Genomic DNA, 17,286 nt, shown 5'->3' with positions numbered 1-17,286 from the left:
ATCTTCTTAAAAAAAAAAAAGAGTATGTGGAAAGGAACAAAAAGACTGATAGGTTGGATTTGATTAAAGTTAAGGGCTTGTTCATCAAAGGTAGTATTTTTGAAAGCAATGAGTCAAGCCACACATGAGAAAATATTTGTGCTATATATATATCTCACAAAGAACTCATATTCTTAGCCTAAAATCAATACAAAAAAGATTGGCAACCTAACAGAAAAATCAGCAAAAGACTTGGACTGGTATTTCATAAAAGAGGATATTCAGATGTTCAGTAAATATATCAACCTGTGCTAATAGTAATTGGAGTAATTTAAATTATGAATAAGAAATTATATTACCAGTTCCTCCCATGAGAAGGATTAAATTTGGAAAGACAGAAAACACCAAGTGTCAGCAAGAGTGTGGAGCAACTGGAACTATCGTACATTGCTGGTGGGAGTATAAATTTGTATAAACCACTTTGGGAAATTTTTAAGGAATATCTACTAAAGCTAAAAATATCTCTATGCTACAACCCCGCAGTTTCATTTCTAGGTTTATATGCAACAGATATGTATACACGTGTTCATCAAAAGACACGTACAGGTATATTCATTGCAGCCTTATTCATAACAGCAAAAAAAAAACCACCTTGAAAACAACCTAAGTGTTCATCAAAAGTAAGACGGATACATATATTTTGGTATATTACTCAGTGGAACCCTATACAGCAATGAAAATGGATGAATCTGAAAAAACAGGTAAGTGAAAGTAGCTGAGCAAACACAAAAATACATACTTCACGGTTCAATTAATATAACGTTCAAAACCAAGGAAAACGATTCTGTGATGTTAGTATTCTATATGCCTTTGCCAATGAGAGGTGGGTAGTAATTCGGGTAGGACATACATAGGTTTCTGGTAATTTTTTTCCTTTCTCCCTTTACCTGTACAGTGATTACGCAGATAGATTTTCTTTGTGTTAATTCACTGAGGTTTACATTAAGGATTTATGAACCTTTCTTTATATCTGTTGCACTTCAATAGTAATTTATTTTTTAAAAAGCAATGACGATTTGTTAGGCCAGCAGGAAGCAATTAAGGCATCCTTTGGGCATCTTGTGCCCTTAATTTGGTGCCCATTAGGATCCCCTTGGGCTGGGATTGGGTAGGGGTTCCTAAAAATGCTGACGCCTGAATTCAACTACCTTTTTTTTTTTTAATGAATCTCAAAGACATTCTTCATTCTAAGCGAAGCAAGCCATACTCATATTTTATACACTATATGATTCCATTTGTATGTCATTCTGGGAGGGACAAAAATATAAGAACTTACTAAAATCAAGACCAGGTGATAATGAAGATAAGATAGATGAATGAAACAGAATAGAGAGGCCAGAAAAAAAGACCACATATGGCCAAGGTCACAAATATTTTCTTCTAAAAGTTTTCTAATTTTACATTTATGTCTATAATCCATTTTGTTCAATTTTGTACAAGGTGTGAGGTGTTGGTCAAGATTCATGTTTTTGTTGTATATTGATGTCCCTTTGTTCTGGCACCGTTGCTAAAAACTCTAACCTTTTTCTATTTAATTACCTTTGCATCTCTGTCAACTACCTTTGATGGTACTGCAGTTGCTCTGAGATGCAGCCTGGGTATCTGGCCTTTTTTTTTTTAAAGCTCCCCTGGAGATTTGAATGCACAACCCTATAAACCTTCCCAGTAGAGTCCCACTGCATGCAGCGGGTAAGGACTGGCTTTTCTGTTTCTTGAATAAAACGTTTTATGCTGCTCCCTGCAATCTTTAAAGAGCTAAGCTGCTCTCAGGGTGTGGATACTAGGAAAGATCCTGAGCATTCTGAAACATCAGACCTTTAGGATGTGGCAGCTCATTGAAGGCTAAGTAATAAAGAATGAAAAGAAATCTCAGATAATAACTGCCTAGAAGTGACCGAGCGCTAAGCATTTTGCATACATCATTTTTTAGTCTTCATAACAATCTGTAGGGTAGGTGAAATTGTCCCCATTTTACAGATGGAAATTGAGGCTTCAAGAGGCAAGTAGCTGGCGCAAGGTCACACTGCTTGTTAGGTGATGGTACCAGCACTTGAACTCGGGAATCACTCTGCTATCCTCTCTCTGAGGTCTCAATCCTAGGTATGAAACGATGATAGTGGCGCCACTCAGAGAATCAGGTCTGGCAAGACAAGGAGCTCCTTTCAGGGGAGCTTGGTTGGCAAAGGCTGAATTTATGTGGTGAGCTGGGTCTCTGGGTGGTTATGTCTTAGCAGGGAATTAGAAACATGTACTGGGGGTGGAGATTTAGACTTTTTATTTTTAAAAATAAATACATTTATTTATTAATTTATGGCTGCATTGGGTCTTTGTTGCAGTGCATGGGCTTCTCATCGTGGTGGCTTCTCTTGTTGCAGAACGTGGGCTCTAGGTGCGCGGGCTTCAGTAGTTGTGGCACACGGGATTAGTTGCTCCGCAGCATGTGGGATCTTCCCAGACCAGGGCTCGAACCCGTGTCCCCTGCATTGGCAGGCGGATTCTTAACCACTGCGCCACCAGGGAAGTCCCGAGATTTAAATTTGAAAGCCATGTATAATATATGAGAGAAAAAGAAAAGGATTTGAGGGCAAATCCTGGAGGAAATGCCTGCATTAGGAGATGTAAGGATGAAAAGGACAGAGTTAGTGAAAGAGACAGAAAAAAAGGCGGTCAGAGGTCGGAGATAATTCCAGGTAGAACTCTGTTTTAGAAGCCAGGGCAGAGGTTTCACGAGGTCAGGATGAACATGTGGCAAATTTAGAGGTGGAAGGAGGTGGGGGACAGAGCAGTGCAAACTGCTTTCCGGAAGTCACAGATGGTCTTTAAAAGCAGTATCAGCAGGATTGTGTTGGTAGAAAATGAGAGAAGGGGTAAAAGTAGAGACGATGGGCATAGACTATTTTCAAAAAAAAAAAAAAAAAAGGAGGGGGCAGCAAAGGGAAGAAGCACATGGATGGATGCTTGGCCGAGGGTCAGGACTGAGGGATGGGGAGACTTTGAAAGCAAAAAGAAAGTGTATCTCGAGAGAGCAGGGGACGCATGTGAGAAGGTGGATGAAGGAATGTCACGGGTGTGGCGGGAGCTGGGGGGGCCCGGGTGCAGTCATGGGCTATTGGACTGCACTCATGTATTTCTTCTTCAAAGAAAGGAGCAATGGGAGAAAAGAAGACTGGAGGAGTGCAGAGAGATTTTAGGTGTGGGGAGAAAGGGAATGTAGAAAGTTCTCACATCAGATGGCTTTGACCTTGGTAAAGTAGGAAGGAAGTGATGTGTTCTGATGAACGTGAGTACCATAGGTGTTCAAGATTTTCTTTTCTGCTGAGTGTAGAGAAGGAAGTGATAACTGTGGGAAGGACAAAGGATAAAGCCTCAGTTTCTTGTAGTCAGTTGGTTCAACCTGGGTAGGCATATGATTTGGGGCTGGGACAGAAAGTTGCCAGGTACTAAGCACTGTGTCACCCATGGGTGCCCTGATATTATACAACCCCAAGGACCCATCAGAAAGAGCTTCTGAATATAGGCTGAGACTAGGGGACAGACAAGTGATGGTAGAACAATTAAAGACAAGCTATTCATTTTTTTAACTGAGAACCCACTGTAGACTGGACCCTCTCTGAAGTAATGGGTTAGAATTTGCCTTATAATAGTATATGATTCAGCCTGGTCAATAATTCAAACAAAATGCCACCGTTCATTTAAAGTCATACTTGTACCTATAAATACAGTCCGCAGTTTGCAAAGGGAAACTTAATTTAAAGGAACTTCGTTGTAATGTGAATGTGTAATGAGTGGTGAACACTTTTGTACTGTGAATAATTCCTCTTTTACATTTTCATTTACCTGGATTTATGTATAAGCACCTAAATGATGATTTAGAAATAGCAGTGGTGACTGCAGTTAACAGAACACAATAAAGAATTCCTTTAAAGGACAGCCTTCTTTCAGCTCAGGATCTGTTGCACAGCGAAAAATGCAGTTAACATTTTGCTGTGAATTTCTTGTGTCCTCTAGCAGTGTGTGGGGAAGAGATTGGACAAATATAGAACATTGAGAGTGGGGAAAAAAAGGATTTGAGAACAGATCTTTGAGGGGATGCCTGTAATAAAATAATAATGACAATAATCAGACAGCAGATGCCACACTGTGAAGTCCATGGGCAGTGCTTGTGAAGGGAATAAATGCTGTAACTCGAATTCTTCTCGAGTCAGAGGGTCAGGAAGCATTTACTGAATACAGATGGACTTTGAGGTTATGAAGGAAGGGAAGATACAGTCCTATCCCTCCCTGCAAACAGCAGAGCTGGGATGACAAAGTAGCATAAAGGATATTGGAATTTTAATTTTTAAGCAGATGATTTTGAGTCTCCCAGAACCCCTTTGCAGACCCACCTAAAAAGGCTCTGCGTTTGAGATCCTGTAGACTCAGGTGTGTGTCCAGGTGTGTCTCAAAATGCACGAGCTTGCCAGTCAGAGGGTAGAAGTCCAAAGGACGGCGTGACTAGGGGGCTGACTTGTACACGTCCACGGAAGTAGAAGACTGTATGTTAGGAGTGATGGTGAGTGAAGTAATTTATTGGCATGATTTTAGGCAAATTTAAACTCTTCTGGGAAGAAAAGGTATAATATATTACCAAGATGTTAATCAAACTATCCGTGCTCTTAATTGACATGGCCTAAGGAAAAGAACTTTTATTGTACCTGATTTCTTCCTGTTAGGGATAGATGATATGGTCCAAGATCGGGGGGCGTCTGTGGAGCCTCTCCTGGAGCTCTTTGATGTTTGGCTTGGGTTGGGCTCGTGATCCGTCTCCTGGAGAGCACATTTTCCCAGAGGATGAAGAATCCCAGGGCCTTTCAGACACTTTCTTGCTTCTTCAGCCCTAGCGTGCTAGAGTGAGAAGGTAATTGCTCCTCAGCCTCGGGACTTTCTGCCTCTCAGTCTGTGGAGGTTCACCTAATGCTTTGGCCTGTGTTAGTCCAGGGCTATTGGAGTGCGCTCATATATACCTGTACGTATATAGGAAAGACGTATACGTATTTCTTATATATACCTGTAGGTATATAAGAAATCCCGAACTTAGCGGCTTAATGTAACAGACATGTATTGGTTCCCAGTGTCTATGGGTCAGGAATCTAGACACAGTTTAGCTGGGTCAGGGACACTTATGAATCTGCAGTTATAAGAGTGTGGACCAGAACTTCAGGCATCTTGAGGCTTGACTAAGGATGGACCTCAGTCCAAATTCTCTTACATGGCTGTTGGCAAGATTCAGTTCCTTCTGGGTTTTTTTTTTTTTTTAAACACACACTAGAAACTGCCCTTTTTCTTTTATCTTTTTTTAAAAATTTATTTTATTTATTTATTTATTTTTGGCTGTGTTGGGTCTTCGGTGCTGCGCGCGGGCTTTCTCTAGTTGTGGCGAGCGGGGGCTCCTCTTTGTTGTGGTGCACGGGCTTCTCATTGCAGTGGCTTCTCTCATTGTGGAGCACGGGCTCTAGGCGCGTGGGCTTCAGTAGTTGCGGCACGCGAGCTCAGTAGTTGTGGCTCACGGGCTCTAGAGCACAGTCTCAGTAGTTGTGGCACACGAGCTTAGTTGCTCCACGGCATGTGGGATCTTCCTGGACCAGGGATCGAACCCGTGTCCCCTGCATTGGATTCTCAACCACTGCGCCACCGGGGAAGCCCCCTTCTGGGTTTTTTGACTAAAAGCTTCAATTCCTGGCTGGCTGTTGCCTGGAGACTGCCCTAAGTTCCTTGTCATGGCCCTCATCAAAACAATGAGCCAATAAGTGAGAGGACAAGAGAGAGTGAGAGCAAGTTGAAAGTCAGTCTTGAGTGTGTACACCTAAGAGTCACATGGCTAGGTCATAGGTATGTGTGTCATCAACTCTAATAGATACTGTCAAACTGTTATCCTGAGTGCTTGTATAATTTTACACCCCCGCCAGCAGTATGATGCTTCCTTTTTTTCTTTCTTTTTTTACATCACTGTCAACACCTTAGTGTACTGTCAGATTTTGAGCCAGGTTAACTTTTTTTTTTAAGTTGTTGGGGTTTTATTTTTTTATTTTAATTTTATTTTTTAATTGAGGTATAGTTGATTTACAGCATTGTGTTAATTTCTGCTATACAGCAAAGTGATTCAGTTACACATATATATACATTCTTTTATATGTTCTTTTCCATTATGGTTTATCACAGGATATTGAATATAGTTCCCTGTGCTCTACAGTAGAACCTTGTTGTTTATCCATCCTATATATAATAGTTTGCATCTATTAGTCCCAAACTCCCAATCCATCCCTTCCTCAGTCCCCTCCCCCTTGGCAGCCACAAGTCTGTAATAGTTCTCTGAGTCTGTTTCTGTTTCGTAGATAAGTCCATTTGTATCCTATTTTATATTCCATATATAAGTGGTATCGTATGGTATTTCTTTCTCTGTCTGACTTACTTTGCTTAGTATGCTAATCTCTGGGTCCATCCATGTTGCTGCAAATGGCATTATTTCATTCTTTTTTATGAGCCAGATTAACTATTTTTGTAAATTTTTAAATTGATGTATAATTGATTTATAATGTTGTGTTTGTTAATTTCTGCTGTACAGCAAAGTGATTCAGTTATATATATATATTAATATATATATATATATACATTCTTTTTTTAATCTTCTTTTCCATTATGGTTTATCATAGGTGAGCCAGGTCAACTTTTAAAAGAATTGTCTTGTACTGACTTCATGACTGAAACCCAATCCTACAGAACTGTTGCTTTGCATCCCTTACTCTGCCCATCTCCCCTCCTCCAGGGGTGGCTCGTGAACCTCGTCACGGCAGATCGTGTGTCCCCGCTCCATGAAGCCTGTCTCGGAGGTCATCCCTCCTGTGCAAACATTTTATTAAAGCATGGAGCTCAGGTAAGTGCAGCTCAAATCACACCTTAGACACCATGACTGAAAAATGACGATTTCTATCCCTTCTGAATACTTTCTAGCGTTTTTGATTAGCCTGATTTGAAATATGAAGGTTTTTCTTTTTCAAAAGTATTATGTCTATTAAGCTTATTTACTTTAGTGGTAGATGAAATACTGCATTTTTAGCTAGAAAGTCCTGGTCTGACTAGCTATCATTTTCTTTGACTGTCACTATTAATAAATAACTGTTAGATTTCTGCCTTCATTTCTGTGGCTGGAAGGTAGTGACATATTGTAGAAAACACATAACGTTTGTCTCCATAAGACCTGAATAATGGTTCCAGACCATCTGTACCATTTACTAACATTGGAAACTTGGACAGGTTACTTAGCCTGTAAGCTTTAGAGTCTATATATGAGAAAAAAAAACAAACAGGGAAAATACCAAAAAAAATTATGTAGCATATTTTGTGGTATTGTGAGGACTGAGAGGGATAAGGCATGTGATTATTATTTGGAGAATGGGAATCGGGATGACATAATGAGATTCTAGAGAAGGAAGATACGAAATCATTGCATTTGAAAGCAGGGACCAGTAGATCTTCCATTAACTTAAGTACCCTCTTGCTCAGGAGTGATGGGAAAATCTGATCAGGAAATTCTGTATGGGTTTCTCATCTTTTCTCAACCAGTCTGTACTGAGCATTTATTATGTGCCTAACTCTAGATAAAGATTTTCAGGAACTTGTAAACTAAATGAGGAGACGACCAGATAAACAGGTAAATGGCGGCATGTAACACTAACTGCTTCAAAAGATAAACCCTGAAATCTCAGTAGCCTCATATAATAAAAGTTTATTTCTTGTTCAACTCAGAATCCAGTGTGGGTGTTCCCAGTTGGGTGGCTGTTTTCCGAGGGTGATTCAAGGACGCAGGCTCCTTTCATCCTGTTGCCCCACTGTCTTCAACAAGTGGCTCCCACGTGTGCTGCATGCTACATGGCTAGAAGGGGAAACGACACGGAGGGTTGTGAATGGAAGCTTTTTAAGGGCCAGTCTTGGCAGTGACATATGTCACTTTTGCTCGTATCCCATTGGCCAGAATTCAGGCCATGTCTAACTGCCAGGGAGGAGGGCAAGTGTAGTATGCCTCTGCGCCCAAGAGAGAGGAAATGAGTTTGTTTAACGCATAGTATCTCAGCCACAGCAGGCAATTACAATAGCTGTTTTTATCTGTGAGTTTCTTCTGTGTAACAAACCGCCCTGACTTAATGACTTAAGACAGTAGCCATTGATCTCACAGTTCCTTGTGTTCTCTGGACAGCTCGTCTGGTCTGGCTGCTTCAGCTAACCTCAGCTGGGCTTACTGAGGCATTTCAGGCTAGCTGATAGATGGGCTGGGGCAGGCTACTTCATGATGACCTTGGCTGGGATGGCTGGGAGGTCTGGAGAGACAGAAAATCTCTACGTGGTCTCTCATCCTTTAGCAGGCGACCCGGGCCTGTTCACATGGTAGCAGGGATTCCAAGAGCAGCAACAGAGGGCAAGCTCTCTGCTTTGCGTCACACTTGTTAACTGTCCCATTGACCAAAGCAATTCATGTGGGCAAGCCCAGATTCAAGGATTGAAAAGATATAGTCTCCATCTTGGGATGGGAGGAGTTACTAAGCCACTCTGCAAAGGGATATGCATCCTGGGCAGAGAATCTGTGGCCATATTTTGCAAACCACTACAATGTAATAAGTATTAATAGTAAGGGGATTGTTGGGAACACGTAGAAGTGTTCCTAACCCATTTATTTCTGATGGAGAGGGGGAGTCAAAAGATGCTTCCTACAGGAAATGACGTTACAGTTGAAACCTAAAGGACCTGTTGGAGTTAGTCAGCTCAACAGGGGGTTGGGGGAAATGATGGACTTCCCACCCCCTGTGAACAACAAACGCAAAGGCCTAGAAGTGAAAGTGGGGGCTTCAAATCGTTCCTTCAAATCATTCCTTAGAGACCTCCCTGGTGGTGCAGTGGTTAAGAATCCGCCTGCCAATGCAGGGGACACGGGTTCGAGCCCTGGTCCGGGAAGATCGCACATGCCGCGGAGCAACTAAGCCCATGTGCACAACTACTGAGCCTGCGCTCTAGAGCCTGCGAGCCACAACTACTGAGCCCGCGCGCCTATAGCCCGTACTCCGCCACTAGAGAAGCCACCGCAATGAGAAGCCTGTGCACCGCAACGAAGAGTAGCCCCCGCTCGCTGCAACTAGAGAAAGCCCGCGCAGCAACGAAGACCCAACACAGCCAAAAATATATAAAATAAATAAATTTTTAAAAAACTGAAAAAAATAATTCCTTATGGCAGCAGAGTAGAGCAGGTGAGAGGGGTCAGAACACAAACAAGCTTGCCGACCAGGCCAAGAAAATGGGCTTTGTCGTGAGAGCAGCTGAGAGCCATAGATGAGTGCATCAAGAGGTTTATATTTTGCTTAAGAAAACTTACCCCAAACTTGGAAACAGGCCCAGGACTAAGCAGAGGCGAGAAAGGAGCCTGGGGTGCAAACTCTAAACTCTGCTCACTCGCAGGGTCGTTCAGCACTTTTGTAACCCTGGGAGCGAGTGTCTCCTTAAACTTTGCACCCTGGACATCTTTCATGCATCACTAGTTCTGGCCTTGCGTGGAAATAGGGCCTGAGAATGACGTCCCTGTCTTCACAGTATCATCGTTTAACAGGTTCACCAAAGAATTCCTTGATAGAGGAAAGTGCATGTGCATTTGCCTTTGCTCTTTGCCATTCAATTATAGCCCAAACACTGTGAAGTTAGATGTTAACTTGTAAGTTTCAGTCTGATTTCCAGTGTTAGAAAAGATAGCCCAACGATTATAGTTTTATGGCCCTATAGGATATTAACCAGTTTTGTATCTATTAGCAAATTTATTTCAGCATTGCATTGACTGACTATATAAATTCTCCTTTTAGCCATCCTTGCCATTTTACTGGTTCCCTCATTAATGAATGAGCTGAATAAAATCTTTGGCTTGTGTTCACTCTATATTTGGATGAAAGTGATGTTTTTAAATTTATTTATTAATTTATTTTTGGCTGTGTTGGGTCTTCGTTGCTGTGCATGGGCTTTCTCTAGTTGTGGCGAGCGGGGGCTACTCTTTGTTGCGGTGCGCGAGCTTCTCATTGTGGTGGCTTCTCTTGCTGTGGAGCACGGGCTCTAGGCGCATGGACTTCAGTAGTTGTGCCACACGGGCTCAGTAGTTGTGGCTTACGGGCTCAGTAGTTGTGGCTCGCGGGCTCTAGAGTGCAGGCTCAGTAGCTGTGGCGCATGGGCTTAGTTGCTCCGCAGCATGTGAGATCTTCCCGGACCAGAGATCGAACCCATGTCCCCTGCATCGGCAGGTGGACCCCCAACCACTGTGTCACCAGGGAAGTCCCGAAAGTGATATTTTAAAATTAAAAAAAAAAATACATTAACAATTTTAAAAGGTTACTCTAACTTCTGTGGGGAAATTGGATTGGTGTGGGATGGGTCTAGGATGGCATGTTTACAATAAGGTGATTAGTGGGAATTTCCTGGCCGTCCAGTGGTTAGGACTGCGCACTCCCGCTGCAGGGGGCACGGGTTCAATCCCTGGTCTGGGAACGTTCTTGGCATTACATTCTATACCTCATCCGGTTTTTCACAACAACCTTGGGGAATCTGTTATTTTTTGTCCCCATTTTGTAGCTGTGGAATTTAAGGCTCAGACAAGTGAAATAATAGCTTGAAAATGGTGGAGCTTAGGTCTGAATCCAGGACACCCCACTGCCCGCCTTCACGCTGGAGCTTTTCTTTCTAGGTGAATGGTGTTACTACAGACTGGCATACTCCCTTGTTCAATGCTTGTGTCAGCGGCAGCCTGGACTGCGTGAATTTGCTTCTGCAGCATGGAGCCAGTCCCCACCCTGAGAGTGATCTGGCGTCCCCCATGCACGAAGCTGCTAAGAGAGGTAAATCTGCTGAGAATTTAAGTTTTCCACCCCCTCCTCCAAGGGACATCTTGTTGTGGAAGGGACGAGGGAAAAGGAGGTATATGGAGAAGTTGTTCTCAATGTGTGGATCCTGGGACCAGAAGCGTCAGCCTGACCTGGCACGCAAATGCAGATTCTTGGGCCCCATTCCAGACCCAGTGAATCAGTAACTTTGGGGGTGGGGTCCAGCCATCTGTGCTTTGTTTAACAAGCCCTCCAGGTGATTTATGATGCAAGTAAGTTTGAGAAGAACCCTTTTAGAACATTTGGAATATTGTTCACTGCTGTGTTTCCGGAACAGGGCCTGGCACATAATAGACTATCCATCAGAATGTGTGGAATGTGTTGTTGAACCCATGACCCCGTAAAGTCAAGTCATTTTATAAAACAAATTATAGTCTTCTGTTTTAAGGCCTTAAAGAATATTGTCTCAGGGCCACCTAAGTTTGCTAAGTGAAACAAACTTTCAATTTTTGGAAATATAAGATGTTATATACGGTTTGGGGTAAGTCTCCCCATCCCCATGTTTGTTGAGGTATAATTGACAAATAAGATTGTATATATTTAAGGTGTACAGTGTGATAACTTGATATACGTATACATTGTGAAAGGACAACCGTAGTCAAGTTAATTAACACATCCATTGCCTCATATAGTTACCTTTTTTTGTGGTGAGAACATTTAAGATCTATTCCTGTAGCAAATTTAAAGTACAGTATATACAGTATATATATTATTATTATTTTATTATTATTATTATTTTTTGCTGTATGCGGGCCTCTCACTGTTGTGGCCTCTCCCGTTGCCGAGCACAGGCTCCGGACGCGCAGGCTCAGCGGCCATGGCTCACGGGCCCAGCTGCTCCGCGGCATGCGGGATCTTCCCAGACCGGGGCACGAACCCGTGAACCCGTGTCCCCTGCATCGGCAGGCGGACTCCCAACCACTGCGCCACCAGGGAAGCCCAGTATATATATTATTAACTGTAGTCACTATGCTGTACATTAGATCCCCAGAACTTATTCATCCGGGATAATTCTTTTCGTAAAGTCACGGTTTTCCTGCTATTCTTAACTCTGGGACAAAAAGTAAAATTGTAAGTTTTGCTTTTCTCTGATATTTCTCCTCCTCCTTGACATCATGATGACCGTACCTTGCCCCGAGGGCTATTTCCGCAGTGGCTTCACAAAATAGCTTCCCCTTATCTTTACAGCAGCCCCATTTGACTGGATCCACCCGTTTTATAATTATCTCCCAAAGCACTGGCATTTCTTCATGAGGAGACATGTTATCATATTCACTGGACACATAGAGCTAAAATGGTATAACAAGATAAATGCAAAGGAGCAATGTTTCAAGTATGATGTCCTAGACCAAGGAAGAGTGATTCCGCTTTCACCAAACCTAGTTGGCCACACTGGGCCTCACTCACGTTGGATTTCGCACCTTCTTCTAAGCCTCGCCTGTGCCCACCGTGGCCTGTTTGTCCCAGGGCCTGCCCTTGGTGAGGTTGTAACTTTCCTTCCCTGTTCCACCGTCCGCTCTGTGCCTTCTTCTCCAGGTCCACCTTTAGTCCCTGTTGTTTCATATCTCTCCTCAGCGCTCACTTTGATTTCGGTAATCAGACTGATTACAGAGCCACCAACAATTGAAAAAGGTGGCTGGCTGCTCGTTGCTTACCGTGGCTGGTAAACTCAAGTGGAGTTCCACCCAGAGCTACAGATGCCATCTTATAATCAACCCATTAACTGGTGACAGTGTTGAAGATCATTCCCTAGTCTAAATAGAGGAAATAGCTTTTGGTTGCTGGAGAAGTTGTTGGAAAATTTAAGCACACAAAACATGGGCGAGGTGGTGTTTCCCTAGCTACGAGAATTTGTGCTGTAACTGTTTTCTCCCTCTTTGGGCTGCAGGCCACGTGGAGTGCATTGAGTCTCTTGTGGCTCATGGGGGCGACGTTGACCATAACATCAGCCACCTGGGCACACCGTTATATTTGGCTTGTGAAAACCTGCAGGTGGCCTGTGCCAAGAAGCTTCTGGAATCAGGTAAAACCAAAAGCAAAACATAACAAGGAAAGTAAATGAAAAACAAATTAAAGGTCTCTGAAAGCTCTTTCTATTGTAGCAGAGGAAAGAGCGCGGGCAATGGAGTCGCACGGGATCGGAGTTCATATTGACTGTGTTTCTGCGGGGAATTAGTTTAAACTGTTTCAACTTCAGTTCTCTCACTTGTAATGAGAATAGTAATGATAATGATGATGACATCTCCCAGGATGGTCCTCAGTGATTATTAGTTTCTCCTCCCTCCGTCTGGCCATTGATACTATTAGGCCCTGAGTAACTTGCACAGCTGCTGGATTAGGGCTGAATCTTCAGGTTTGGGGCCGCCTTCACCGGTTCTCTTTGATTTGGAAATAGAACTTGCCCCAGTTTTAGTCCATTGTAAATATTACATTTTTGAAAAGTCGTAGGTCGCATCATTCTTTTTCACCTTCCTGCTGTTATCCAGCCCCTTCTTCAACACTTGGGATACCACTTCAACACCTCTTTAATTATTTGAGTCCTGGTTATTCTTTAAAAACCCAGTAATCTTGCCCTGCACTGAATGCTCTTACGGTTCCCATTGCCTTCTACTCACTTGACAGCCATTACCATGAATTAGGAGAGTGGTTCTCTCTCTCCTTCTCTCCCTCTCTTTCTTCTATTACCCTACGTGGATTTTAAGCTCCGAGTCAGGAAAGGGCCATGTTTGCCACCCCTCACAAAGCCAAGACCAATACAAGAACAATTCAGTTAACATTTGTTGACTGGACATAGAATCCCATTTTACTAGAGGGACAGCAGCCCAGGCAAAGTCCTATGTCCCCACACATCACAGCGGGAACCAGCATCTGGACTGGGGTAGGGATTTGCTGAGAGTGTAAGGATGGAACTGGGTGGGGGTGGTCCTCGAATTCTACCTTATCCCCGAAGAGGAGGGCTTTGCCCCCTTCCCCGTGATCTTGGGATTGGCCACCCCAATGGCCAATAGACAATGCTGCCATAATGGATTGCCCTTCACAGTCCACATCACAAGGTCCCAAGTCTCTGGTTTAAACCTCACGGCAGTTGCTCGGCGTGTAAATGTGGATAATCGCCATAGGTGAGATTTCACCATCTAGCCTCACCTCCGGCCTGTACCGGCTAATATTTGGGCTCCGTTAATAATGAATGTGCAGCTTTCATGCCACCAGGATTCTTCCTGCATGTGTCACACCTGTGTGGAGTGCTCAAAGGCAAGCTTTCCAACCTCATATGTCACAGAGCTCCCGTGGTACGTTCAGTCACACTGTCAAGTGGCATTTTCTCCATATTATTCAATGGAATCAAGTCGTCTCCTGTTTTCTCAGGAGAACTACTGTGCCTGCTATGGACGCCCTTTTGTTAGGGAATTTTGAGGTGCAGTGCTTTGAGAAGGGGGCGCTTGCACTCTGCTGACTCTGACTCTGTTGTTCTCGTGACTGTTTAGGAGCGAGCGTGAACCAAGGCCGGGGGCTGGATTCCCCTCTGCACGCGGTGGCCAGGGCGTCCAGTGGCGAGCTGGCCTGCCTGCTCATGGACTTTGGAGCAGACACCCAGGCCAGGGATGCTGAAGGCCACCGTCCCTTGGAGCTGGTGCCTCCAGAGAGCCCCCTGAGCCAGCTCTTCTTGCAGAGAGAAGGTGCTTCTCCTTTGCCTGAATCTAAGCCCTAATCCATAGACTCCTGTGGGCTCTAGCAGGAGGCAGGTACTTACCGAGTTCTGACTTCGGGTCTTATGAAAAAGATTGTTCTCTGCCTTCACGAAACGTGGGGAGCTGAGATAGTTTAGTATTCAGCAAGGTACAGTACTGGTTATATAATAAATAACCATCCTGCTCTTTGGCATGTTGGAGACAGGCTGTTTGGATGATCTAATGTTCATCTGTGGGATAGGCCAGCTTTCAAAGAATTCAGATATTGTTTTAAAATGTTAAATGTTAATGTTACCTAAGACATGCTGTATTTAAAAAAATTTTATTGGGGTATAGTTGATTTACAATGTTGTGTTAGTTTCAGGTGTACGACATGCTTTATTTTTTTTTAAACTTATTTTATTGAAGTATAGCTGATTTTATAATGTTACGTTTATTTCTGCTGTACAGCAAAGTGATTCACTTATACATTCTTTTTCGTATTCTTTTCCGTTATGGTTTATCACAGGATACTGAATATAGTTCCCTGTGCTCTACAGTAGGACCTTGTTTATCCATTCTATATATACTAGTTTGCATCTGCTAACCCCAAACTCCCAATCCATCCCTCCCCCACCCCCTCCCCCTTGGCAACCACAAGGCTGTTCTCTATGCCTGTGAGTCTGTTTCTGTTTTGTAGATAAGTTCACTTGTGTCATATTTGAGATTCCACATATAAGTGATCTGATAGGGTATTTGTAAGCCGTGCTTTAGAGAGATGCAGCAGAAGGGTCTTTGGGGTTGTACAATGCCCCAGGATGTCTTACTGCAGTACAGATGGGCTGAACTACTGGGCATTTGGCTTCTGGGATGGTGGGTAAGAATGCAACTCACTGAGTATTACACGGTATTACTTTCATGATGCACAGCAATCGGGAGACATTTACTATCGGCTTGGCCAAAAAGTTCGTTCGGGTTTTCCGTGCCATCTTATGGAAAAATCCGGACGAACTTTTTGGCCAATCCAATATAATAAGTTAATCAACACTGAGTCCACACTCCTCTATAAATAAAAACTGACACTCCTGACCCAAACCACTAAACACTGGGGTTGAGCAGTGTGCAAGGGGATAGGGGCACTTCCCTGGGCTGCGAGGTCACGGGTGGGCTGGGGTGGGGAGCAGAGACCCCTCAGATTGCATTCTTGATTGTCCCTAGAGGTGGAGAGCAGCCAGCTCAGGACCTGCTTTTTTTTTTACCAGAGTGTGGACTTTGTTGAGTCTTAGGGGTTGTGGGAGTTTGAAGCAGCCTTCCCTACCAGAAGGATTCTTTTTTAGTTTTAATTTGATTTAATTTATTTATTTTTGGCTGCATCGGGTCTTCGTTGCTGAACACGGGCTTTCTGTAGTTGCGGCGAGCGGGGGCTACTCTTCGTTGCGGTGCGCGGGCTTCTCATTGCGGTGGCTTCTCTTGTTGTGGAGCACGGGCCTAGGTGCGTGGCTCAGTCGTTGTGGCGCACGGGCTTAGTTAGTTACTCTGTGGCATGTGGGATCTTCCCAGACCAGGGCTCGAACCCGTATCCCCTGCACTGGCAGACGGATTCTTAACCACTGCACCACGAGGGAAGTCCCAGAAGGATTCTGATGTCATGTAATCTGGTTATTTTCTCCCCACATGCTGAGAATTAGGGCTCTGGGCAGAATTGTAAAGTGGCCCCTGAATCCTTCTTCCTGCTACACCCACTGCCCCAGCGTACTTGTGGCCATAGCCTGCCTTGGGGCCTCCCAAACAAGGCCTGTGCTCCCCGAGCCGAGGCACAAGGAACAGTCCAATAGAAACCCCTTTATGAGAAGCAGTGGGGTCACCCCTGGGCAACTCTGCCCGTACTTTGACAATTTCTTGTTTTCAAAAAATTGTATCTCTATAGACGGGGCTGATTTCTCCAGCAGGCACAGATGGCACAATGCGTGGGGTTCACCATGTTTTTAGGGGCCCGCAGAAATGTTTTAATTTCTTTTAAAATCAGAAGGAAAAACAATGAATAAAACTCAACCTGGGTTATATTCATCTTTATACTGGCACTTGACCCTGACATTGTATCTAGCACATGTGATTAGTAACTTCCTTCAAGGTGCCTTAGTGAGAGAAGATTAAGTTCAGTTGCCCCACACTATGCCTTTTGCAGCTCGTTAATAAATGCTTTGAGCACACTGGGAAATCCTTCATTAATATATGCCTTGAGTACACTGAACGTATCTGGAAGGTGCCCTAAATTTCAACAGGGACCTTGTGATTGTGCTCTGAGGACCTGATTGAAAATATTTCCTTTCTTTCTTTCCTTGTATATATGTCTGTTTCTACCTCTCCTTGTTTTCCATCACCTGAGAAGGAGGCAACCCAGTTTATCCTGTAGCTTGCGGTGATGCTATAGGAAATTGAAGCCAAGTCCGGCCTCTGTACCCTGACACTGAATTAAATCTCGGAGACAGAGTTTTGGGTGAAGTAGAAAAGAATAGCTTTATTACTTTGCCAGGGAAAGGGGGCCACGGCGGGCTAATGCCCTCAAAACTGTGTCCCGACCTGGAGGGGGTGGTGAGGAGTTTTATAGTAATGGTTCAAGGAGGGTGTGATCAGCTCGT

General features: G+C 43.7%; 1 protein-coding gene across 1 annotated transcript in view; it reads left to right on the top strand.

The window, feature by feature from the left end:
• The window catches only part of ASB9 (ankyrin repeat and SOCS box containing 9), a gene marked incomplete at its 3' end in the record, with an annotated part of 32,668 nt that overhangs the window by 11,674 nt on the left and 3,708 nt on the right, over positions 1-17,286 (top strand). The window contains exons 3-6 of the mRNA XM_082681330.1: positions 6,842-6,949; positions 10,784-10,934; positions 12,868-13,002; positions 14,465-14,656. Coding sequence (XP_082537456.1) covers positions 6,842-6,949; positions 10,784-10,934; positions 12,868-13,002; positions 14,465-14,656 — 586 coding nt within the window. The remainder of the gene's footprint in view (positions 1-6,841; positions 6,950-10,783; positions 10,935-12,867; positions 13,003-14,464; positions 14,657-17,286) is intronic.

This window comes from Grampus griseus (assembly GCF_964374135.1).
Source record: "Grampus griseus genome assembly, chromosome: X".
NCBI classification, from domain to species: domain Eukaryota; kingdom Metazoa; phylum Chordata; class Mammalia; order Artiodactyla; family Delphinidae; genus Grampus; species Grampus griseus.
This window is presented reverse-complemented; position numbering and strand designations above follow the sequence as displayed.